Source organism: Syngnathus leptorhynchus, chromosome 8, assembly GCF_054491065.1.
Source record: "Syngnathus leptorhynchus isolate UIUO chromosome 8, UIUO_Slep, whole genome shotgun sequence".
NCBI lineage: Eukaryota > Metazoa > Chordata > Actinopteri > Syngnathiformes > Syngnathidae > Syngnathus > Syngnathus leptorhynchus.
The window spans coordinates 5,343,395-5,366,043 of NC_141202.1; the positions used below are offsets into that span (position 1 = coordinate 5,343,395).

At 40.6% G+C, this 22,649-nt stretch overlaps 1 protein-coding gene across 3 annotated transcripts; it reads right to left on the bottom strand.

Moving 5' to 3' along the window:
• Positions 1-1,399: 1,399 nt before the first annotated feature.
• On the bottom strand, positions 1,400-21,382 carry lars2 (leucyl-tRNA synthetase 2, mitochondrial). 3 transcript variants are annotated; one of them, XM_085919146.1, is made up of 22 exons: positions 21,238-21,382; positions 20,643-20,809; positions 19,595-19,802; positions 18,410-18,541; positions 16,644-16,735; positions 16,510-16,570; positions 16,350-16,439; positions 15,963-16,106; positions 14,022-14,129; positions 13,597-13,756; positions 13,207-13,311; positions 12,874-12,989; positions 12,500-12,783; positions 9,595-9,693; positions 7,400-7,537; positions 7,224-7,327; positions 5,812-5,991; positions 5,557-5,726; positions 4,743-4,820; positions 4,549-4,660; positions 3,662-3,789; positions 1,400-2,364 (listed from the first exon to the last, which is right to left on the bottom strand). In XM_085919146.1, the coding sequence occupies exons 3-22, from the start codon at positions 19,796-19,798 to the stop codon at positions 2,188-2,190; spliced, it is 2,682 nt and encodes an 893-aa protein (XP_085775272.1). In that variant the 5' UTR covers positions 19,799-19,802; positions 20,643-20,809; positions 21,238-21,382; the 3' UTR covers positions 1,400-2,187. The 3 variants fall into 3 exon arrangements, with proteins under 3 accessions (XP_085775272.1, XP_085775273.1, XP_085775275.1); XM_085919147.1 differs by lacking the exon at positions 3,662-3,789 and having other exon boundaries at positions 2,266-2,364; XM_085919149.1 differs by lacking the exons at positions 1,400-2,364; positions 3,662-3,789 and adding an exon at positions 4,219-4,235.
• Between the last annotated feature and the right edge of the window lie 1,267 nt (positions 21,383-22,649).

Genomic DNA, 22,649 nt, shown 5'->3' on the forward strand with positions numbered 1-22,649 from the left:
CCATGTGGCGTTCAAGGCCATAAAGTGTACCATGCCTTTTCCTTCATGGGAAGACTTTTGTACTTCATCATGGACAATTCTTGCTGTACATCTCAAGTATAAAGCCGAACTATACCCGAATGAGTCACCGTGGTTCAGTGATTCTAGTCGTCATAGCAACTGCAGAGCTGACATTAAAACGAGTAAAAAAATGACTCCAGGACTGTCAGTGACAAAATTCATTATTATAGGAAATGTTCATTCGTAATGAATATTCACACGTGACCTATTAGGGAATATTTTTTGATGGTGATTAAAACGGTCCTGACATTTTTTATTTTTTTTCTTAGAGAAAATTGGGCAGTTGACTTATTGTATGGGGTGAATAATTGCAGAGCATTTTAATGTTAATAAAGTAGGAGAGGGGTTATGCTTCAACAAAAGTTGAAATACAAAAAGGTAAACAAGTACCATCCATAGTTCCAATTCACCATTCACAGTTTCTAAGTGTGAAAACGTAGAACTTCAAAAGGCAACACCATATTTTTAGCACCATCACCTACTGCACTGTGACAGCACCCAATTAAACAAGTTGAACGTGACACAAAACAAAAGAACACAACACTGCATTGATGCTTTGCTTCCTCTCGCTTATAATTCCTGGTGTCCCTTCCTGTTATTCTCTCCCCCGTCTCCTTTTCCCGTCACCTGATGAGCTCGAAAATATGTGTGTGTGTGTGGGGGAAGGATCAGTGAGGAATGTTCAATTCCAGCTCCTGTCTGCAAGTTTCGAATTGCCTGTGACTTCCTTAACAAAAACAAGACCTTTACAGAACTTGCTGAAATGGCATCATTTGCACAGTCAAGAGCAGAGCCTCCCCAATCATAAAAATAGAAGCACTTCCTCATGTAGAAGCTGGCCTCGTCTATTTGCTTCTTCCTTCAGTTACATACTGAACATCCAAATGCTTGTATAGAGTGTGCACATCACACATACTGGCTTAATCACCCAGCCAATTAAAGATAAGCTTTTGGGAGTACACGTGAAAACAGTCTGTGCATGTGCTCTGTGAGGAAAAATGCAAATGGCCGTGTCAGACTAACAGAGCAGAGACAGCGATCTGATGAATACTATGAAAGTCTTCTGAATGACCTTTTGAAGGAGCTGGAAAGGCCTTGTGTCCAAACATGGCAGGCTAGGGTGGAAATACGCCCCCTAAAATGTTTGGCAATAATCACCTCTAATAAGGCATGATGGCACGTGACTCATGTTGAAGATGAGATGAAAGGATGTCGCTGAAGGAGAGGGATATTTGAGCAATGACTGGAATCTCCAGTGGTATTTTGGTTCTTGTGGGACCGTTTAAAAGGGCTTGACAAAATGGAGAGTGGCGAGATTCATTTTGTTTGAGGAGGGGAATTAGAGCAATGATTTTATTAAAAATAAAGCAACCAATAAAATATTTTTACAAAATATTTAAAATTCCTAGAGGTGGGGGGAAAAATGAAAACATGACCCATGATACATTCTTTTCTGCCCTCCACCACTTTGCCAACATAACAGCAAGCATTGGTTCAAAAATCATTATGTCTATGCAACCAAAGACGTAAAACTTGCTGTACAAACATGCACATTAATTATAAATATCATACATGAATAAAAAGGAATACAAAAATACATTTCCTGTATTATTTCCATGATAACAGTCTGATGAAATGTTCATAAAGGAAATACAAAACTGTATGAGGGAAATTAAATGGCTGTTTAGTCAGGATGTCAAACTCATTTTTGTTTTAAAGTTTTATAATGTTTATGCAAACTTGCGCTTCAGAATAGCTGTCACATGGGAATGACGAGGTAAGTTGAGTTTATTTTCTTTATCTTACTGTTTATTTGCATAGTGGCAAATTCAAATGTGCGTCACATTGTGTTCATGGAAATGAATCATTACTATCGTTCACCTGCAAAAAAAATTCATTGGTAAAAACAGTGACGATACATAATTGGCTCGATGCAAGTGTATGTGGAGAATCTTTGTCAAAATCAAACCGTTGTGCCGAGTCGCGAAGGAACCGAAAGTTAACTTTTGGCACATAGCGTTGATGACATGCGGATGTGAAGCGAGTTTTCAGTGTATAACAGTCCTCTCTTTTTTTTTTTTTTTTTTCCCTCACCACCAAACAGTTGCACATGCAGGGAGTCCACCATCAACCGACTAGGAAATTGATGAGGGCAGTCCGGGGAGAGAGAATAGCTCTCTTGATATTCAGTTCTCTCAGAACAGTCTGTCCAAGAGGGCTCTCCATAACCAGCTTCTGCACCTGATCCAAATCTTTAGAAACCAGCATGGGAACAGTCACGGTCCCACAAACTTTGTTGTTAATCTGGGGATGAGAATGAAGAAACAAATCAAATCTCAAAACTTCAATTATAATTTTGAGATCAAGATAAACTCATTCTTTGGCATACAAATAAAAGTTTCTCTTTCCACATGCGCTGGACCCTGTAGTTAGTGGTAGTTAGAGGAAGTGTGTTCAGTGTTGTAGGTTTGGAAGCAAGTGTACACAATGAGTGGGAACGTCAAGACATCCTGTGCGACTTTGGAAGCGTTCGTCTGTGTGTGCTTGCGTACGTCCTGGAGGCCACTCAGGCATGGCGTCCCAAAGTATGTAATTAGAAGACACAGGCAGAGGATGAGGAAGCCCACAAGAGAGTACTCTTGAGAGTCAAATCATCACCATGAGCTCAAATATATTTGCTGCGTAAAGGAGCACACGGAGGTAAAAAAAAAAAAAAAAAAAAAATGGAAGTCAACAACCATAATACAGGACAAACACATCCAAGCATATTATTTTCAAGGAAAATAGAAATAGCTGTTAAACCACTGGAAGTTGGCTTGCATTATTTCTCTCATTTTAAGTAGAAGTGTGTCATATATGTGAGGAAGAAAGAAGAGAATCTATCAAGGGAGACCAAATCAAAAGAAAAAGGAAGTCAGATTATGCCACTTTCATCTGTGGCCATTTCTTTCCAAACTTTCAACACTTGTGAAAATTTAAATCAAAGTGTGTTTGCCACTGTGTGTTCATATTGTCAGTGTTAACTCAGGCAATGGGTAATCGGCGTAATTTATATTTTCCGGGATATTCTCTCATTATTTGAGATAATCTTTTGGGATCCACAGTGGAGACATTTGCAGGAAATGCCTTTGAAAGTAATCAAACACAAAAAAACATTCCTTCATAGAGGATGACAAGGCCATTAGTTGTGTTATTGAAAAAAAATGCTGTAAAGGAGTTTTTTATTTAATAACCCCACTTGTCTATTTATTTTCAAATAGACTTGATATGCAGATGCATAAATACACGTACACTCAGACATGGCACAAGCACAAGCTAATCATAGGCTCTTGTTAAAATTACAGAGCGTGGATGTATTCGTGGACTATGACCTTACCTTAGACAGTTGAAATGCTGCTGGATTAGAGGACATGCATGTGACATCAGCAATATATGTAAAACAAAGTAACAAATGTGCCCGTGCCGATGTAAAACCCTTCATTTCCAAAACAAAAAAGACAATTAAGATTTGGCTCGGTCGTGCAAAAAAAAAAAAGTCTCGGCCAATGCAAACCAGCCACAAGTCACTTTAAGGTTTGTCTGGCGATGTGTGTGATCCTACCCGCACAGAAACATCCACAAAGTCAGGGGTCGCTAGGTAGGCGGGATCCACAGTAGGCCAGGACTGTGACAGGACATCTCCACCCCGCCGGAGTGTGCTGCTGAAGGGGTTGTTCACCTGACAAAGACCTGACCAAGATGAAACAATAACACTGGGGCATCACTTAATAGCATTCAGAGGTTAACCCAAAAAAAAAGCCCTGCCAGCATCTTAACCACTGACTGCTAAACCACTCACAAGTGCCACCACTAATAGCCACTTGGTGTTGCAAACCAGCCAAGCGAATACTGTCCACCTTATCAAACGCAAAAGAGTTGAATAGCCAAAATGATTCATTCTTCTCCAAAACAGTAAAGAAAGGAAGGACGTGAAGTACCTATAAATAACAACAAGCGAGAGTGAAACCACAACATGTTACCAGACGTCACTTATGCATGTCTCCTGTTTGCAAAACAGTTTTTTTTTTTTTTTTTTTAGATCACACGCAAATGAGGTGATATGCACACCTTCCTTCCAGGCAGCCTCTATTTTCTAAAGTTGCTCGGTCTTCCTTCCCAACTGTCTGTTTTCTACACTGGGCCAAGAGCAAGGTTTTCATTAGAAGGACACTTGATGTATTTTAGATGGATTGAAAACGGTTGGTTACATCATTCTTGGGTATTAAAGAAGGAGCAGTGTCAACACTTCCTCTTACAATGTGATGTGCTAACCTTATGTATGTACTGGCAATAAGTAAAACACAGATATCCTCAAATTATGACCAAACTATTCATTACAAATCTACTTCTGGTTTTATAAACATGATAAGCTTGTATGAAAAAAAATATCTAGTCAATTCATTAAGTGAGCCAATTATTTGGTGGTGGTATTTTTTTGTTTACACCAACCTGCCCATAGTTCAGAGGCCAGGTGAGGTGCCATGGGTGCCGTCATCATAATCAATGCAGCCAGAGCATCCTCAAACTCCTCACTGTGCTGCACCACCCTCACGGTTGCACTCTGGATACAAACACACACAAAAGGGTCGGTCGTTAGAGTGATGCTCACTGAATTCCCAAGAGGCAATACAGTGTTCACTCACGGTCAACGTATTGGTAAGTCCCATGAGACGAGAAATGGCCGCGTTGAACAAGAAGTCCTCCGTGAAGTAATAGGTTACCTAAAATGAATGGATTTAAAAAAACAACAACTGATGAACAGTCAGTTAGTAGAACCTTTATATTTAGTGTTGCTAAATTCCCATCATCAGTCATTCACTCGACTAAGGATTACTGCTAACTCTGACGAGAAAACAACATGCCCTAAGGACAGACCTCCAGTCTGTTATCGGCAGCTTTGAGTAGGTCAATATTTCCCAGCTTAGCCCGCTGGGAGGAGAAAACCCTTTAGGGATGGGTCTGAGGGAGGAACAGGCTGATCACTGAGGCTTTTTCTGAGGGGTGAATCAAAGCACAGCCTTGGCTTTGTGAGCTTAAGGCTAACAGGCCTGATGTCCTATAAAAGCTGCAGCCTTGAGGGGCAGAGGAAGAAAATCCAACCTGGCAGGAATGGGCATCTATTTATAAAGTCTGGGAGCCACTGAGTAGGTTTAAAATCAATTGCTAGCCAGTCATCCTCTTATACTCTGAAGGGGGTTCAGTTCAGAATGGATGATCAGGCTGCAGTGGCATGTAATGATTGACATATTAATATTGTCATAGCATGTTAGCATCTCATCTCGTGGTGGACTCAAAGTAAAAAAAAAAATAATAGAAAAAAAAAAAGGTGAGAGAAGCAGTGGGCAAATCAGACCTCTTGGTAAAGTAGAACTAACATGAAAACTGATACTTTAAAACCAGGCTGGCTACTGACCCCTACTGGTGAGAACTATTGCAATGGCTCAATATTGATGATACCTCTTGAATTACGTAGTTCTTGTCCTCCCAGATTTTCTTGGCCTCTGCCTGCTCCTTCTTTTTCAGCAAGGAGGGGTTGGGGATGTCACCGAGTTGTCGAGCACCTCGCAGCTTGGTCACGAGCTGCCACAGTTTGTTTTGCCAGCGTAAGACCCCAGGAAGCGCATCCTCTGGGGTGGGGTCAATTTCAAGTCAGGATTACATTCATTTGTTAAGAAACAAACAAATAACTAACAGGAATAACTGACATCTCACTTTTAAGATTCCAGAGGATGTCCTGCTCAGGCGGTGCGGCGTAAAGGATGTAGAGTCGGACTGTGTCCACGCCGTACTGCTGCACCACCTCTTGGGGGTCCAGACCATTGTGTTTGGATTTGCTCATTTTCTCCCATGTCACATCCACTCTTCCACCTCCCAACGCCACAGGATCTTTTCCTAACAGAGGCAGGAAGAGTAAAAGGTCAGTGACAATGTAGCTATTAGCCTCCAAATATTATTACGCTGAGCTGAGCAGTTTAATTCTCTGACAAACTGGGTTTTATACATAGAAACTATACTGAATAAAAGATATTTCTGACTATTGCTATTCCTTTGGAAATTGCGTGTGCAAACGCTGATACATACTGAAACGGACCGACAAACCATGGAACGGCGGGTTCGTGCTGGTTCATACCAACGAAAAGCATTGGGAATAAAATGCAGTAATTGTTTTGAATTTGAAATGGGAATGAAGATGTGCATCTGTTTGGTTGAATGTTTCATTGGGACTGAATAGCGCAGTTGAAAAAAAAAAAAAAAAGTCTTTTAATTCACCTTAGGAACAAATTGAAACTTTCCCCCCCCCCAAAAAAAACCCCTCATTGACCAAAGATTTTTCACCATTATAATTCCCACAGTTTTCCCCTCGAATAATGTGACTGGATTAATGTCCAATTCAAAATGAATGGACTGAAAACAGAATTTTTGGAATGCGAAAAGTAATAGCCCACATAGCCCATGCATTTTGGGAATAGATAGAAGAATTGGATGAATTGTGTATAGTAGTAGGAAGTAGGTGTCTTATATTATTAATGTATAAGAAAAATGCATTGCATTACACAACTCAAAATAAATCAATTAAAAAAAAACTAGGTGCAAAAGCATTAGTGTTAATGCTTGACTCTCAGAACTGACACTGACTAAATTTCTCTACAAGAATCTCTATTGAGAGTATCCTTGCTGATAACGCAAGGCCTTCCTTCTCTGTAAGGCACTTTTGTTAGATTTTATCCTTGGACTTTTGAAAGCATTCGAGCAGCTAACATTGCAACAATGGGGGATGTTAAAGGGGGATCCTTCCATCTGTGGTCCCTTCTCAAGGTTTCTCATTTTTTTCCCCTGGTAGGGGTTTTTGAGTTTTTCCTTGCCCTTTTGGGAGCCCAAGATCAGGGGATGCTTTGAGAATAATTGTCAATTGATTGTCTATGTGAAGCCCTTTGAGACTGCTTGTGATTTAGGGCTATACAAATAAACTTGACTTGACTTGACTTAACAAAAGTTAAAAAAAAAACAAAAAAAAATAACCATTATCCTTGCTGCGTTTGAGCAAGTATCACGTTATTTTTGGAGCGTCTTTATCGGACAAAAATGGCATTTAAGTCTGTGTGTCAGATTCAGTCTATATGCACCTGCAAAGTCTATCTCTTCTTTCGTTAGGAATTGGCCATTATCTGCTCGTCGGAAAGTCTGGCCTTTGATCAGCCCCTGGACGAGTAGCTTTCTGAAAGGCTCCCTGTCAAAAGAAATAGACATGTAAAGACAAATGACGTGCACAATCATCGATTGAACAAGAAAACAGACAGACCTGTGTGCCACTAGTCCCTGGTTGTTGCAGAAGTGACAAAGGAAGCGTGCATAGTACAAATGCATGACGGCGTGCTCTTTTCCTCCGATGTACACGTCCACGGGAAGCCAGTGATCCACTAGGTGGCGCTCAAAAGGCCTCGAGAAGAATATCACATTTAGTCAAACAGAAAATGGTCAAGATTCAAGTACTTTTATATTTAATGTAAAACGTGCAAGTTATAACGTGCAACTCTCACCTGGCTTACAACATAAATGTGGTATTTATTTATTTAGTAATTTATACATATATGTATGTATGTATGTATGTATGTATGTATGTATGTATGTATGTATGTATGTATGTATGTATTTATTTATTTATTTGTGTATTTATTTATTATTTATTCATTCGTTTGTTTTATTTTATTTTTTATAATCATAGTCATGGTGACAGGCATAATCCAATGAATGAAAATATTGATCACTAATGTCACTAAATGTAGGATTTAAAATCACTTGACCTAGATCCCACTCCAAGACTGTTTTCAAACCTTTTTCTCTGAGACTTTTGGAAACTGCGGTCTCTGTGGTCTTAATCAGAGAGGCAAGAAAAAATATTTTCTGTGTAGAACACAGGGCTGTGAAAATTCTGTGCGAGGTGCAAAATGTTCTGTTCTGTACACACCTTACAGAATGCTGAGTTTTTATAATTCTTTACCAAAAAAAAACAAAAAACAGTGATATGTTTATCATCCCAGCTTTTTTGCAGAAAAGCGCTTATATCAAAAGATATCCCCGATAATGGAGCGAGTGAGGGCTGCATGTGGCGAGCTTTTAAGGGTTGATGGTCAGCAGAGCGCTATCTACAGCATGTGTCGCACATGGCTCTGGTAATTACGCTCCTCCACACCTCTCTGCTCCTCTCCCTCCCTTCTTTGGCAACTGCTGTCTGGTGATAATTGAACCATGGGATAAAGTTATGAACTTGAAAGGCTGAAAATCATTTGGTATCAGGCCAACGCTCCTCTAATACATCACAACACACACACGACTATTTCCTCCCCTTCTCCAGCTTGCTTCTCTCAGCATGCCCGGCGTCCTACTTTTCACTTCCGAGCACATAAGACTCAGCAGGCCGACTCAAATACACAAATAGTGTCATAGCTTTTTCTGTTGTGCCATAAAACAGTATGCCCAGAAAAAAAAAAGATGGGATAGGAAGTCCTCCGCAAATGCCTTTTAAAGCGAATACCCTGCTCGGCCAAGAAGCTACCGAGACTAAAATTATGTTTTGTTAAGCTTCCGGTATCAGCGAGATCCCAGCAAGTGACAAAAAGGGCTCCATAATCTCTACGGGCAGAGAGTTCAACTTTGCATGGATTTGCGTGCGTCTACGTGCGTGTGTTGTGTGTGGAAGTGTATATCGAAGTGGGAGGAGGAATATCCACACAAGCTATATTATGCATGCTTGAAATAGCTAAGTGGGCGAGTGGGTGATATTCGACAATCATGTGTGTCAGGATATGCTTCCCGATGCATATCATTATTATGGATGAAACTGCACTTTTATTTAATACTCCCTACTTGGAGCTGTATTATTAATTCGAACACTGACAAACATATTTAATGAGTTTGAGATTTAATATTGTGATTGGAGTAGTATACAAATGCAAAAATGCACTGCACACAGCCAGCTCTAAAGTTGAACACAATTTATTGTGGGATATTTATCATGTCCAATTTTTCATCAGAAAAGCTGGAATTTAATAATAAAATCTTTATTACGTGACATTGGAAACAGCATTTTCACATTTCATCTTACATATACAATATATATTATACTATTACCCTTTGAGAACACCTAAGGCTCATTGCTGAATGCAAGCTGACTTCAGGGGGGAAAAAAATACGGCTAGTGTGTCTTATAGGTTTTGCAAAAACTAAGTCACAAGTTTGAATAACATTTGAATGGTAATGAAGACAACTGGAAGTAAGCCTCGTTCTGTGACTGTCTAGTCTCCAATTTTTTGTGTGGTGTTTATAGAATGCTTGGACTTGACCACAAAGAGCTAAGTGCAAAAGGAGTACCAAATCACGTGCATAAAAAAATCTGAGATAATTTAACATTTTGCACATGACACTGTCCTGTATAGAGTATATTCAAAACTGCAAATGTGTACTTTGATGATCAGAAAATACTGTCAAGTCACATACCTCTCTGTGTTATGAGGGTCGATGTAACGAAAGTAATACCAGGCTGAGTCGACAAACGTGTCCATGGTGTCAGTCTCTCTTTTTGCTGGACCGTTACATCTGAAAGGAAAGCCAGAAAAAAAAAAGTTAGATAGGACAACATCAATATTAAGCTTGCAAAATAGAAAGAAACAGCCTCTGTTTGTATGCCGACAGAAATGGCATCTCTATGTGATATTTATATGTGATAGCTGTGTTAGTGTGATGCTGCCTCCATCTGGCTGGGGAGGTCAAGCCTCTGTAGACAAGCACAGTTGAAAGCAAACTGCCACGGAAACATTGGTCCCATGCCCTGACAAGCAGGCTGTGCTAACAAGGGAATGATCATGTATTTGTGTTGGAAATGTCACCTTGTGCCCTGTTTTACCCCCCAGCCAAACCGTATTTGGTTCGTGATGTGAATCTGCCAACAGAATATTTAACAGAGGCAAGGAGAAGATTTAAAAAAAAAAAAAAAAAAAAAAAAAAAAAAAAAAAAAAAAAAAAGAAAAGACAGGATTTCAGTCACCATGCTGTGTTTACTTGCACTTGAATCAAGAAACGGAACATTGAAGGCATCTGCTTATGACTTTATAATGAGTCTCAAAAGAGTTTGAAAATATCCCAGACTGCACACAAAAAAAAAAGCGACTCAGAGATTTCTTCAATATGCCTCATCTTGATTCAGTCTTCCTGTCCGACATTTTATGTAAACAAAATCACGACACGCAAAGTGGCAAAACCCGGCCATCCACCTTACTAATCTATAAAACAACCCAGTGATGATGAAATAAGACCGTGAGGTTGCCTAGCAACAACACTAAAGCGTTAATATTTGAAAGCCAGGTGTTATTTCACAAAAATGAAAATAGAGAAGCCCAGCCAAGGCTGTGACCAAACAACTCAAACAACCACAGTGACATTAAAAAGATCTTCTGAGTGTGGAAAATTTCACACCAGAATGGTCAGAATGTGGTGACTGGACAGACAAGCTGGTACAAAGATCTGCTTTGATGACACATGCAAAATTATTCCACTAAAGTGAAATTCAATTCAGGAACTTTGTGTCACGTGTACAATGAGGAAGCACCAAACGCCAAACAACCGGGACTCAAAAGCAATTTCTGTCGTGCTGCGTTCAAAGTGTCCCCTCTTGAGCAACCGGTCGAAATTAACATATTTCTGGTTGTAGCCACAAAACCCTCGGAGACTATAAAACAATTACCAAAATCGTAAGATATTTATCGAATAAAACAGTGAAAATATTTGAAAACAGATGAGGGAAGAGAGTGTCGACAGGCCAACCGAACTTTGTGTCTCCATCTGTTCCATCCTCATCCGTCAGCGGTACCAACGTGGCTTCTCTCGACGCGGGAATTTGCGGCACGACAAAAAAAAACGGCTAAGCCGAGCCAGGGTTTAGTTAGCAGAGCTGCGGAGAGTGGAAGATGTGATGAGCACACAGGATATGACTTCCTCAAGGACAGATGAAGCTCCATTCCCATCCGCACAGCTCTCATCACTGTGTTCTTTTGTGTTCCACTCAAACTTTAATTGGACATGCTCGACGAGCGAAGGGAACAAATTTCCACCGACACTTAACAGCGGAGACGAGATAGAGAATGAGACGATAACAGCGCCATTGCGATTACGCCCATCAATCACACCTGATGGGAGGAATTCTTGAGGCTTTGTGGAAGTGTGTAAACACAATCTGATGACTTGTGCCATCCACAACCGAGTGGGCCATTGTTTTAATCAACATGGTGCCATGGCAGTGATTAGTTTTATTGAGCCGCAGATTCCTAATCTCGGCGCCAGAAGTCAATCTGCATTTTCTGGTTATTCAAACACGGAGTTCATTAACGGCCAATAAGGTGTGCGCACATGTGAAATTTCACTCCACAATATTGTGAGCACCTTTTGAACAAAACTCAATCAGAAACAAAACAATCATGATTGCATAAATTTACAGTCTCCCATTTGAAGCTCCATCTGCTAGTCCTTATTTTGTCAAGAGAAATGACAGTAATACAGCATTGTTTTTCTGTTCTCATTCTGCAAATAAGACCAAAAACAGTCTCCGTTTCTGCAATGTTCCATCCAAAGCAAGTAACATTCTCTATCTAGCCTTTCAGCTTTCAATTTGCAACATGACACATTTGAGCAAAGCCACTGATCTGATAATGTGATTCTACACAATGGAGTGGTGGTGATTCAGAGGCTGCTTGTCTTGCTTTCGTGCCTGCTTGCATGTCAGCAGGGCCTGGAGAGTCTTGATCTGACTTCAACAGTTCAAGGGCGAGGAACTGCTGTGAAGCTTAAAATGGTAGGAGCAATTAAAGTATGTTGACGGCTACATTGTTGTTGGTTTTTTTTTTTTTCTCCGGGTCTGATTTTTCTATTTGATGCACTTCCCATTGCTAAGAGCTTTTAAAGATTGAAACACTTGAAATGAATCTTACAGGTTTTTCTAGATTTCCATCTTAGTGTTTTCATGAGTAACCCAATGCCTTGAGCCACATTTGCGCCACATTTTGTTATCCAGGCCGCAAAGTGTCTTTGTGCATAATTATTAAAGCAAAGCGGTTATTTAAAGGACTTTGAGAGCAATTAGCTGTGTTTGCAAAAATAATTCCCCTCCGCAATCATTTTGATGTGGTCATTAATTGAGTGGTGTAACCTTGCAGCTGGAGAACTTCTAACCTCAGTGTTGCACAAAACACATTACGTTAGCGAGTGTTCATGTCAGCTAATGGCTTACAGCTGACATTACCTATTGCATTTACTAGAACCAACATGCCTTATTGTTAAAAATAAAACTAGACTTTCTTCCCGGAGAATATTCTACAAACTGCAAGGATTGCTTATAGAACAACAATCTTACCTTGGACATTTGCAATTGACCCAATCGTGGGCAGCCTCCAGAGGCGATGCCCCCTTTCCGGTGAGAGACGGCAGCTTTGGCAAGGTTATTGGTAAATGTTCCTCGGGGACAGTAACTGGGCCACAACGGCCACAATGCACCACAGGGATGGGTGTGCCCCAGTAACGCTGTCTCGAGATCAACCAGTCCCGGAGTTTCGAGCTGGTAAGGTGGCCCCCCACCTTCAGCTCCCTGGCCTTTTGGGTAATGGCGTCAAAAGCCTGGCTTCTGGTGAGTCCTGAGAACTGCGACACGTGGAGGAGAAGAAGCACACACGTGCATGTCAGATATACCTGAGAAATGAAAATGGCATCATTGCTTGTGGTTGCCATCACCTTATCAGAGTTAATGACAATTTGAGTTCCATCGTCATTGCTCTTCAGAACATTGATCCACGTTAAATTCAGATTTTTAGCCACAGACAAATGCTCCTCACTGCAGTCCGGTGTGCCTGGTGTGCAGTGAGAACATCACGCAAAAGTCAACACAATTACACACTTACATAAGGAGAACCATTCAGTAGAGTTCTCTTGAGAATCCTCCCTGACATTCGTGTTAAGTATTACTGTGACGTGACTAATTGTTAGCAAACCCTTAGAGTGCAACGCTAGTCGCTGTGAGACGAACAGCCCGCAGCACTTGGACTCACAATGGCACAGCTAACTTACCAACCACAGTGTCTAGATAGTCATCAAAAGCCTCTTTCTGAGATATCACCACAGGAACCTCGTGGCCGGTGAACAGGTTGACAGCGGTGACCTCTGTCAGGGAGTCTGCAAATCAGAGGGCAGGGGGATTAAAACAAAGCAGTGCTGCCTCTCCTGATGGCTGATGAACACTTTCAATCCCAATGATCATCCACCTACAGATTGAAATAAAATGTTTTTTTCCGGTAGACAGGAGTACATTCGGTCTCGCTGCCATTTTTAGTTTTGTTTTTTTTTAGATGCAGAAGAACCCACTTGCCAAGCGCCACTATGAACAGTTAAAAATAGCAGGGACTTTTTACATAAGCCTAAAACCAAAAATGGCTAAGTACTGCTCACAATGATGCTCACCTTTGCCTGGCTGACAGGCTTTCTCTAGTACAGAGCGGACTGAGCTGCTCCCATGAAGCAGTCGGTGGGAGGGCAGGATGGCCAGGTACGCTGCGCCAAACACCGCCTCCGGGGAGGAGCTGTACGCCGACAGACACTCCCCGGTCTCCTCTCCACTCACCTGGGAAATGAAAAAACATTATCTTTTCATTTGCATGATTTGACAAGGCATTCAAGTGAAGACTTGAACACGCGGTACTAACACATGGTTTAAAGATTTTCCGAGTGGCAATAGAAATCACGTAAGCTTCAAAAAGAGAGCAGCGGGTTGGTGAGAAAGAAATGAAAGCTCGTGGCTGAAGAGGACAAGTGCTTAGTGAAAGAAGGTCAAGAGTTCCAAAGAAAGCAAGGAATGATGAATGAATAAATAACCAGCAGAGACCCACCTTGAGTTTGAAATCAAAATAGCAGCCAGTGCACTCTCCAATCCAATTTGCCTGCATGGCTTTGACCCCGTACCACTCCGGAAGGTCAGACAAGCTGTCCAGAAGAGGCTAGAGTGGAGGAAAAAAGATTTAATTAGATGCAACTTTACTATTTTGCAAATTCGGAAGACAGATTTGTTCACAGGATCACTGTTTACGTTTAAAAAAACTGTTTTGCCTGACTTTTTTTTTTCGCAGATCGGCCTCTAGAATACAGTTATTGTGATACGCAACCTATGCATATCAACCAAGCTGAAGTCAAAATGTCCCAGCTGTGCAAAGGCCTGTGTTGTTATACCTCTCCATTTTCCTTTCAGGCTGTCACAATCTATTACCCACAAGCACTCCAACTGTGACACTCGCCATTCATTTCCACAACCATATTAAAATGTGAAACCAAACACAATGGCTATGGTCATCACTTTCATGACAGCAGGACAAAAACTATACCCGGAAATTATATCAGTCTCGGAAGATAAGCAGACAAAAACATTTGTGTGCTACAGGACTGTGATGGTAAGGGCTGTCTCCATGGCAACAAATAAAAGCTTCAACACCATATAGAGACCAAAACGTGTGTGAGTGTGTGCGCTTCAGCAAAGAAATGTTAATATATGCCTGGACACCTGGTTAAGGATTTGATCCAGACTCAAAAATTGCAGCAATTTGCAAACATAACTTATTTTATGATGTCAGGCAGAATGAAATCAGAACGATCGGCTCCTTAATACATCAATTGTACACTGAGACTCAGAGGAGGGGGGGGGACCTCAAGTAATTTATGCTCCCCCAAATTTTTATAATTGCCTATATTAATATTTCAAACTGAAACTATACAACAAGGTGAGTTTTTCTGCAAACGGTTGGAAGTAGGTATAGGATATAATATTTTGGAACGTGTGAGGGTTAAGAAAAGTTGAAGCTCAACTATATGCAAATTTTTTTTCCTCACCATTGAGAAAACATTTGGAAATTCCACACAGCGTTTGTCAAAATAATCAAACTTACTAATGATTGTTGTCATCTGAAATGATTTTGGAAAGAAAAAAAAAAAAAAACAAGAGCGCGGCATAAATATAATCTGAAATTAATGTTGTCGAGCAGACATCAAGTGAGGAAATGCGCGGCGAGGAAATCACGGGCACGATTGGCATGCTCCATTTGGCCCTTCTGTCTCTCCATCTGCCTCTCACTTCTATTTCTTAGCACCTTCTTCATTCTTCCTTCCTTTCTTCCTTCCTTCCCATTTCTCCATTTGTGAAAATTAGAAATGCATGAACACATTGTCACAGAGGGCTGCTCCCACCTCCACTCATACCTCCGACATGGACCATCATGGGCGACTTCAGCCTTGTGGCCAAGAAACATGCAAGGTTTGAATATGGAAATGATTGCTTTTATGGACATGTTAACGGCCACACTTTTTTTTTTTCTTTCAAGGTCTTGGATGAATACATTTTCTTTATAGTTAGTTCGGAAAGAACTGTAATGAGCAGGATGCACCGTCATATTGCTCAGCCATTATTCTGGCTTCATTACAAGTGTGAAACACACATTGCCTGTCAGTCACGGCTCAGTGTTGGCATGGGTGGTAAGTCGGCATTCATTTATGCAATGTTTTTTTTTTTTTATCCCTGTCTTGAGTGACAAGCAGGCTCTCATGAACAAAACTCCCTCGTCTTATTCATGCGCATACAATGCAAAGTGCAACGAGGTACAACTAGCAATCATCACAACTACTCCAACTTCAATGGCCGAAACTCCACTTTACATTTATGTGCTTTTTTCTACTCTTTTCTCCGACTATGCTGTCAAGCTAACAAAGTAGGCTGCAAACAACAACAAAAAACTGCATGAGCAAAATCCCAAGCACCTAATGTATGATTTCCGACACAAATGTACCTTTCCGTAGTGTGTGGTCTTGATGAACCACTGAGTGAGCAACTTCTGCTCCACCAGAGCACCAGATCTCCAAGAACGACCGTTTTCATCCACCTGCTCATCGGCCAGCACCGTTTGATCGACGGGGTCCCAGTTCACCACACCCTGAATGGCACACAAATTGCTCGTGAAGAATGAAAGCAGTGATTAGGAAGTAGCGTCAATTGAAAGCGGCAGACTGTAGGCTTTATTTAAACCTTGTCATACTTCATTACACATTATCAAAGGCTTTCTACAGAAGACCTACAAAATCATCCCTGTCAGTCTGGAAGCACGACTTAAAAGCAATCATATTTCTTGCCAAAGAAAAACCTAGAGTAAGTACTTTGATGTAAACGCTAGTCCTACCTCTTTCTGATAAGCCAGCCCGGCTTCAAAGAGCTTAATAAAGAGATATTGCGTCCATTTGTAGTAGTCAGGAAGGCAAGTGGTCACCTCCTGTCAAAAAAAAACATTGTGTTAAAAATGAGGCTAAGGAAAAAATGCAGTTTGACGTGATCCAACAAACCCGGTCCCAGTTAAAGCAAAGGCCGAGGCTGTCTAACTGCTCCCGCATAGACTTGATGTTCCTGTGGGGAGGGGGGGGAAAAATCGAGATGTCAGAGGGTTTAAGCTCTTGAAGCGCAAACAATCCTTTGGTACCTTTTGGTCCAATCCTCTGGATCAAGACGTCTCTCAATGGCTGCATTCTCTGCTGGGAGGCCAAAGGCATCCCAGCCCATTGGGTTTAATACCTAGATGGCCAAGAAAAAGTATGTTCTGTCAAGAAACACTGAGCAGCAAGTCGGGGTACTTAAAAATATCGATTGGTCAATATATCGCAATAGTTCCCCCCACGCAACTGGTGATCGACTCAGCAATTTCACCGTACGCATTCATACTGTGGCAGGTGGTTTTCTGCTCACTAAGAGCCAAAGGTGATGAAAGAAAAGCAGTGAAATGCACGAGTAAAGAAAAAGTACACAGTCATGGAGTCGAGGACCGGAGAGGATCACTGCGCGGACCTAAACAGGTTTGATGTTTCAGAAGAGTTGGTATCCTTGGTAACTGCATTGCCTAACTGCCTCCTTTTTTTAAAGCGGAGTACTAGATGGAATCAGGCTAAGAGAGCTAAGAACTGTAGTCCAATCTGGCTGCTCGAGAGAAGGACATTGATCCAAGCCAAATAAGCGGGGAGGAGGGGGTCCTCATTAGCTATGTGCCTCTACTGTTCTTTATTCACTGTTGAACTCTGTTAACGTGAAACTCTTGTCTGCTCTAATGGAGTGTCTGCCTAAGCTCAAGCTTCCAAGAGACTGGCAGTGCAAAATCATCTTTTCACTGTTAATAGCTTGAGTGGCGCTTATTCCCATGTCTGCTGAATTCGAGTAGACCTGTCCCACTTTTCACAGGAGCATTCGTAATCCGCCATTGTGAAGACACAATGAGTGACAAGTGGCAGTGGAAAAATAGAAGGGGGGTGGGGGGGGTTGATTTAATGACGAAATCTGTCGACTGTAGCGTGGAACGAGTTGGTGCCATTGTGGCAAAGAAATCGGACTCTTTACATCCGCCTACAAGAAAAAAATAAATCTCAGTACTTGCTTCACAAAGTAATTTAAAACAATAGTACGAATTTGCTATTATGCCAAGCTACAAACTCATAATACATTTTTATTTTTTATTTTAATTGTGCATTTTACAGTCGGACACTTTTATTTTAGTACCACTTGTTGCTATCCTTCAGCTGAGTCGAGTGTTTTGTTTTTCAAATGGCCATTATAAGGTTGTTAATTTCGAGACTGCCGACATTTCTCCAGGGTAAAAAAAAAATAAAAATAGTTGACACGTAGCGCACACAGGAACTGCACTCCACAAGCTGGAAATAGCACCAGTGCGTGACCATCTATTGAGTGTACCTTCATTAATTAACAGGGGGTAGACAGTGTGTGCATACAGTAGAATCAGCCTGACTTTTCTGACAGATGCTGAGAGAACGTAGGCTTGTGTGACAGTCATGTTATTTTAGTTTCGGGTAAAGCTAGTTCTCCCCCCAGGTGACAGCAGGTAATCTAAGATCCACCAGGGAATGAAATTCAAGGGGCTTGTTATGCAACACGGGAGGCAAAGCGGTGGGGACTGAACAAAGGTTGTCATCAAAGCTGGGACTCGTTCATCAACGCCTACATTTTTATGGATGCAAATAAGCGTGTGGTCATCAACCTCCTGGTTGGTCATCAACTCCTGGTTGGACATCAACTCCAAATTTCAAGCCCCTGTATATATCTTTGATGTCAAACATGAATGTTTTCACTAAAGTGGAGAATGTCAACTGTGACCAACAAAACATTTATTTTCTATATACTGAAAGGATTGCTTTTATTGTTTACGTGGTCATGGCTGGGATACAAGAAAAACAGCTGACGAACCTGATAACCTCTCATCCTCTGAAAGTGGCCGATGACGTCGCTGATTGTGTAGACGCGCACGTGGCCCATGTGCAGTCGTCCAGACGGGTATGGAAACATGGAGAGAACATAGAACTTTTCCCGGTTTGAATCCTGCATTGGAAAAAGGCAGTGAGCGTTGTGAATATTGTAGGAAGATGAGATAATAAAACCTGAATTGATTCTCTTGTAAATCCTATCAAATACAATATAACTGTTCATTCAAAGAGGCTGCATGAAGCATGTAGCAGTGAAGAAAAAGAACAATAACTCATCACACGCACAAAAAACACACTCTGATTGTAGTGTCAGAAGAGAGAGTCTGAGCCGTTACAGCATGGAATGGATGGTTTACAGTCGCAACACTGTTACCGTGGCAACCGGGCAAGTGGCAGATACATCAAGCTATACATGATTACAGGAAACCTGAGCCATGAATTTTTCAATAAATTAATTAGGACCAGAGCTGTCACGAGCGCACTTCATCATTGTCGTCTGCACCATCAGACTATTAGGATGTATAATCAGCCAGAGCGTACGAGAGTAATAGTGGAGCATCATTTGGGTGGATGGCTAATTATTGCCTAATCAAGTCATTTAAAAAGAACATTTTCCCAATATTGTATTGGGTGGGTATGAGGGGGTTCCATTCTTTTAGAAGAACAATAATTACAAATGAAGAAAACTTATTTTAGTTTTATTAATACTCTGCGACTGCATGAACATACAATGAATGAATTTTTCCTCTAGGCACTATTTAATTCGTTGCATTTTTGTTCATTTTTTTTAGATCTTTGACAATTGACCATTTCTACTCTTCACCAAGCTTGAACAGCATACTAGAAGCTAATTACGGTGAATGTTGACCAAGCCTTCAGTTCCACTGATCAATATTACAGCATTGATCACACACCAACCTATCATGGCTGGGGAATATGACCATCTCCGATTTTTTGTTTTGTTTTGGGGGGTTGGAATCAAGTTTTGATTTTAGTGTATTTTCCTTTGCTTATGACGTTATTTGAATTTAGTTTTGCACTGATTCTTACCCTTTTCTGAAATTTTCTTTAGTTCTTAATCTATTCACTGTATACGTCACAGTCTCTTTTCATCATAATTTTTCTTGCAATGCTAATAAGCACACCCAAGTATGAGGTGGCACTGTACCTTCTGCTGTGAGTCTTTGCGCCACTGCGCCATGATCCGCGGGTGCCACCATTGCTCCACTCTGCATCTGGTCTCTGGCCGATAGTCCCTCTCCCACACGCCGGTCTCACTGAACAGCGTGCGAATAGCGGGGGACAAATGGCGGTGGACAAGGTTCAGGACACTCTGAGGATACGGAAGCATCCGTATCCTTAATATCTTCATGATTCTGTCATAGAAAACAAAGACAGATGCTGCAAATTTGGGGAAATGACGGTTGTGATGTCAAAGTCTTGAGAGTCATCATTCATTTTCAAAACAGATTGCACGGAGGAGTTTTGGTTTCAAGCGGATGCATATAATGCAAAAGTATTGGGACACCTGGACTTCAATCTGCTTTCACATTCTTCCACACCATACGCATCCCACTATGTCTTTATTGTAAGGCAATGTAAACATATATATGAGTGGGAGCCAAATGATGAAAGAATTGATGTTTATTTTTAAAATGTTGGTTTTTTTATGGATCATATAGCAAGTTTCATTCAAATCAAAATCTGAGACTGAATCAACAGCATCTCGGCTGGTTGCAGTTGAATGGTCCGCTTCGTTTTGATCAGTTGACAATTTAAAGAATAATTATGTTCATCACTGATAGGTAAAAAATATATATAATAATAATAATAATAATAATAGCCTGAGGACTCTCTTCAGAGTCTGCTATTGTGAGCAGGCCAACATGTTAACACTACAGTACACTGATGCAGTGGCATATCTGACATCGGATCATCTCCGCAAGCAGACAGAAGAAAATGTGAATGAGGTCCGTACTTGGAAATCATGCAGAATTCTATGAAAAGCTTCATTCTGAATCTATGATTACTGGAGGAACTGACATGAAAAGATGAAAGCATTTTGGGAAAGTGAGCAAATCCCACCTCTAATAAAGAATACAAAAAAATCTGATTAAAAGATAGTTTGCAAACTATAAATGGCAATTTGATTAAGCAGAGCAGCCTAAAAGATTAACAAACTAAGCTGTGTGACAATTTCACATGTCCTTGCTCACCAGAGCTTGTGGGAACGTGTCCTTCAAGAATCACTGCAGCATGTCAGGGGTGAGGGACTCATGTTTCTATGGTGACCATTTGGCGAAAAAATCTCCTAAATAAAGTGACTGCAAACTTTTTCAAGATGTTCCCAATTTTTTAATTCTGCATTCCAAAGGGGGGAGTTCTGAAAGAAGAATATATACGAGTGAAAGTGAGTTTGAAAACAGTGGTTGGCAGAGGGTACTTTATGCATCACAAAAACTGAATTATAGTTTCTCTTCTAATGATCAATAGCCAAAGGTCTGCCTGTCTTAAAATGGTAAAACAGCTACAGAAAGCTTTGATTAACCTGGTAGCAAATTAGCAAAGGAAGCTGTGTCGATGACAGCGATGACAGCTCCGATGCAATTCATTTCTCGACCACTGCAAGAATCAACCACGATCAATATACATATTGCATATATATTTATATTGCATGCATACATATTGCATATATCAGGTAGTTATCCCTAGTAATATCCAAATATTATAAGAATTACTATTGATTTCTTCACAATTCCGTGTTTCATGCAGCTTTCTAAAGTAAATAACAAAACGTGGAGTGCTTTTTACCTTGTTGGATTTTCATCCGCGTCCTTGGAAATATCATAGATCAAAACTCCATAGTGGAAATATGATGTGCAGCCTTAAATGGAGCTGTCAGTGACCTGTTTCCACATAACACGACTGCACCAAGAGCGCTGCCATGTTGTTTTGAATAAACTTTATTGAGATGGACAAAATGATGACGTAGGGTGTCAAGCCTGCTGGAGACGGCGCAGAATATGGATGGATATTCTTTGCTCACCAAGTAAAAAACTTACAATCAATATTGGTGCAAATATATATATATATATATATATATATATATATATATATATATATATATATATATATATATATATATATAAATTTTGATTTTTTGGGAGTGTATATATACACACATACACACATATCAAGACTTTCAATTGAATTTCATACAAAGTAATTGTAAATTTTAAGTCATGAAATAAAAATTATAGTCCGTGTCAGACATAGCAATTGATACAAACTGTAAAACAGTGTCAGTGGAAAGTATCTAACATCTAACAATTTTATTAATGATTAACGGTGATATGAAATCAACCAAACAGCACACAGAACAGTAACCTGTCAAGAGGGGCTGTGCGTTAGGGACTTTAGACCCAAATGGTGGCACTTCAGTACATTTGGGGTTTTTGGCATATTCCAGTGCACTCCTGCCAATCTTTATTCAAATGACCAAAGTAAATGAGGTCACCTATAATCCAGTACAGATCATGAAATACGACTGAAATGACTCTGAAGTGCTTTCTCAGGAGGGTTACTATATGAGGGGAACACTTCTTTGATGCCAGTATGGAGAGACTGTTGACTGAGAGATCACCTCCACTAGCACTGCTCCTCATCACAGAGAGGCTCCAGTGAAGAAGGCAATCTTTGATCTAAAATGCGGAAAGAACGAAGGAGTCCAAGCTGATGCGGGGGAAACCGACGCCTGACATCTGGAAGATAAACGCCAGGCATCACTGTTGCCCCGCAGTCATACATCAGAGGCAAGCGGGCACTTTTACTTCAGGTTAGGTTGGATGAGTGAAGGGGCAAGGCGTTTTTACTACAGCGGAAGCATAAACTCTCCACACTATGCACGACAAGAGGTCTACAGATCAATAAATCTAATTCATCCTCATTTTGATTGAGAACTGGACCCGCTGTTGATATAAGTTTGTAATTTCTTGCAAAAAGCAACATCCTGACAAGAAACGCTTGAATAATTTGTATAGTATGATGAGATGTGCATATTCATAATTCACAAAAATTATAAACCAATAAAAACTGAAGGATTATTATTGGAATCATACAATTGGATTGATCAATTTTCCTCCATCATAGTAAATATTATTTGACTAATGTTTCGAAATATTTCAAGAATATTTAAATGACACCCTGATTGAATGGAGTTTTTA

What these genes read in the sequence shown, in the direction of transcription:
- lars2 (XM_085919146.1), bottom strand. Translation starts at nt 19,798, where the DNA reads ATGAAGATATTAAGGATACGGATGCTTCCGTATCCTCAGAGTGTCCTG. An exon ending in GACCCTCATAACACAGAGAG is followed by an intron (nt 7,538 to 9,594) that starts GTATGTGACTTG and finishes ATTCTTCTCGAG; the next exon opens with GCCTTTTGAGCGCCACCTAG. An exon ending in CAGGGACTAGTGGCACACAG is followed by an intron (nt 7,328 to 7,399) that starts GTCTGTCTGTTT and finishes TTCTTTTGACAG; the next exon opens with GGAGCCTTTCAGAAAGCTAC.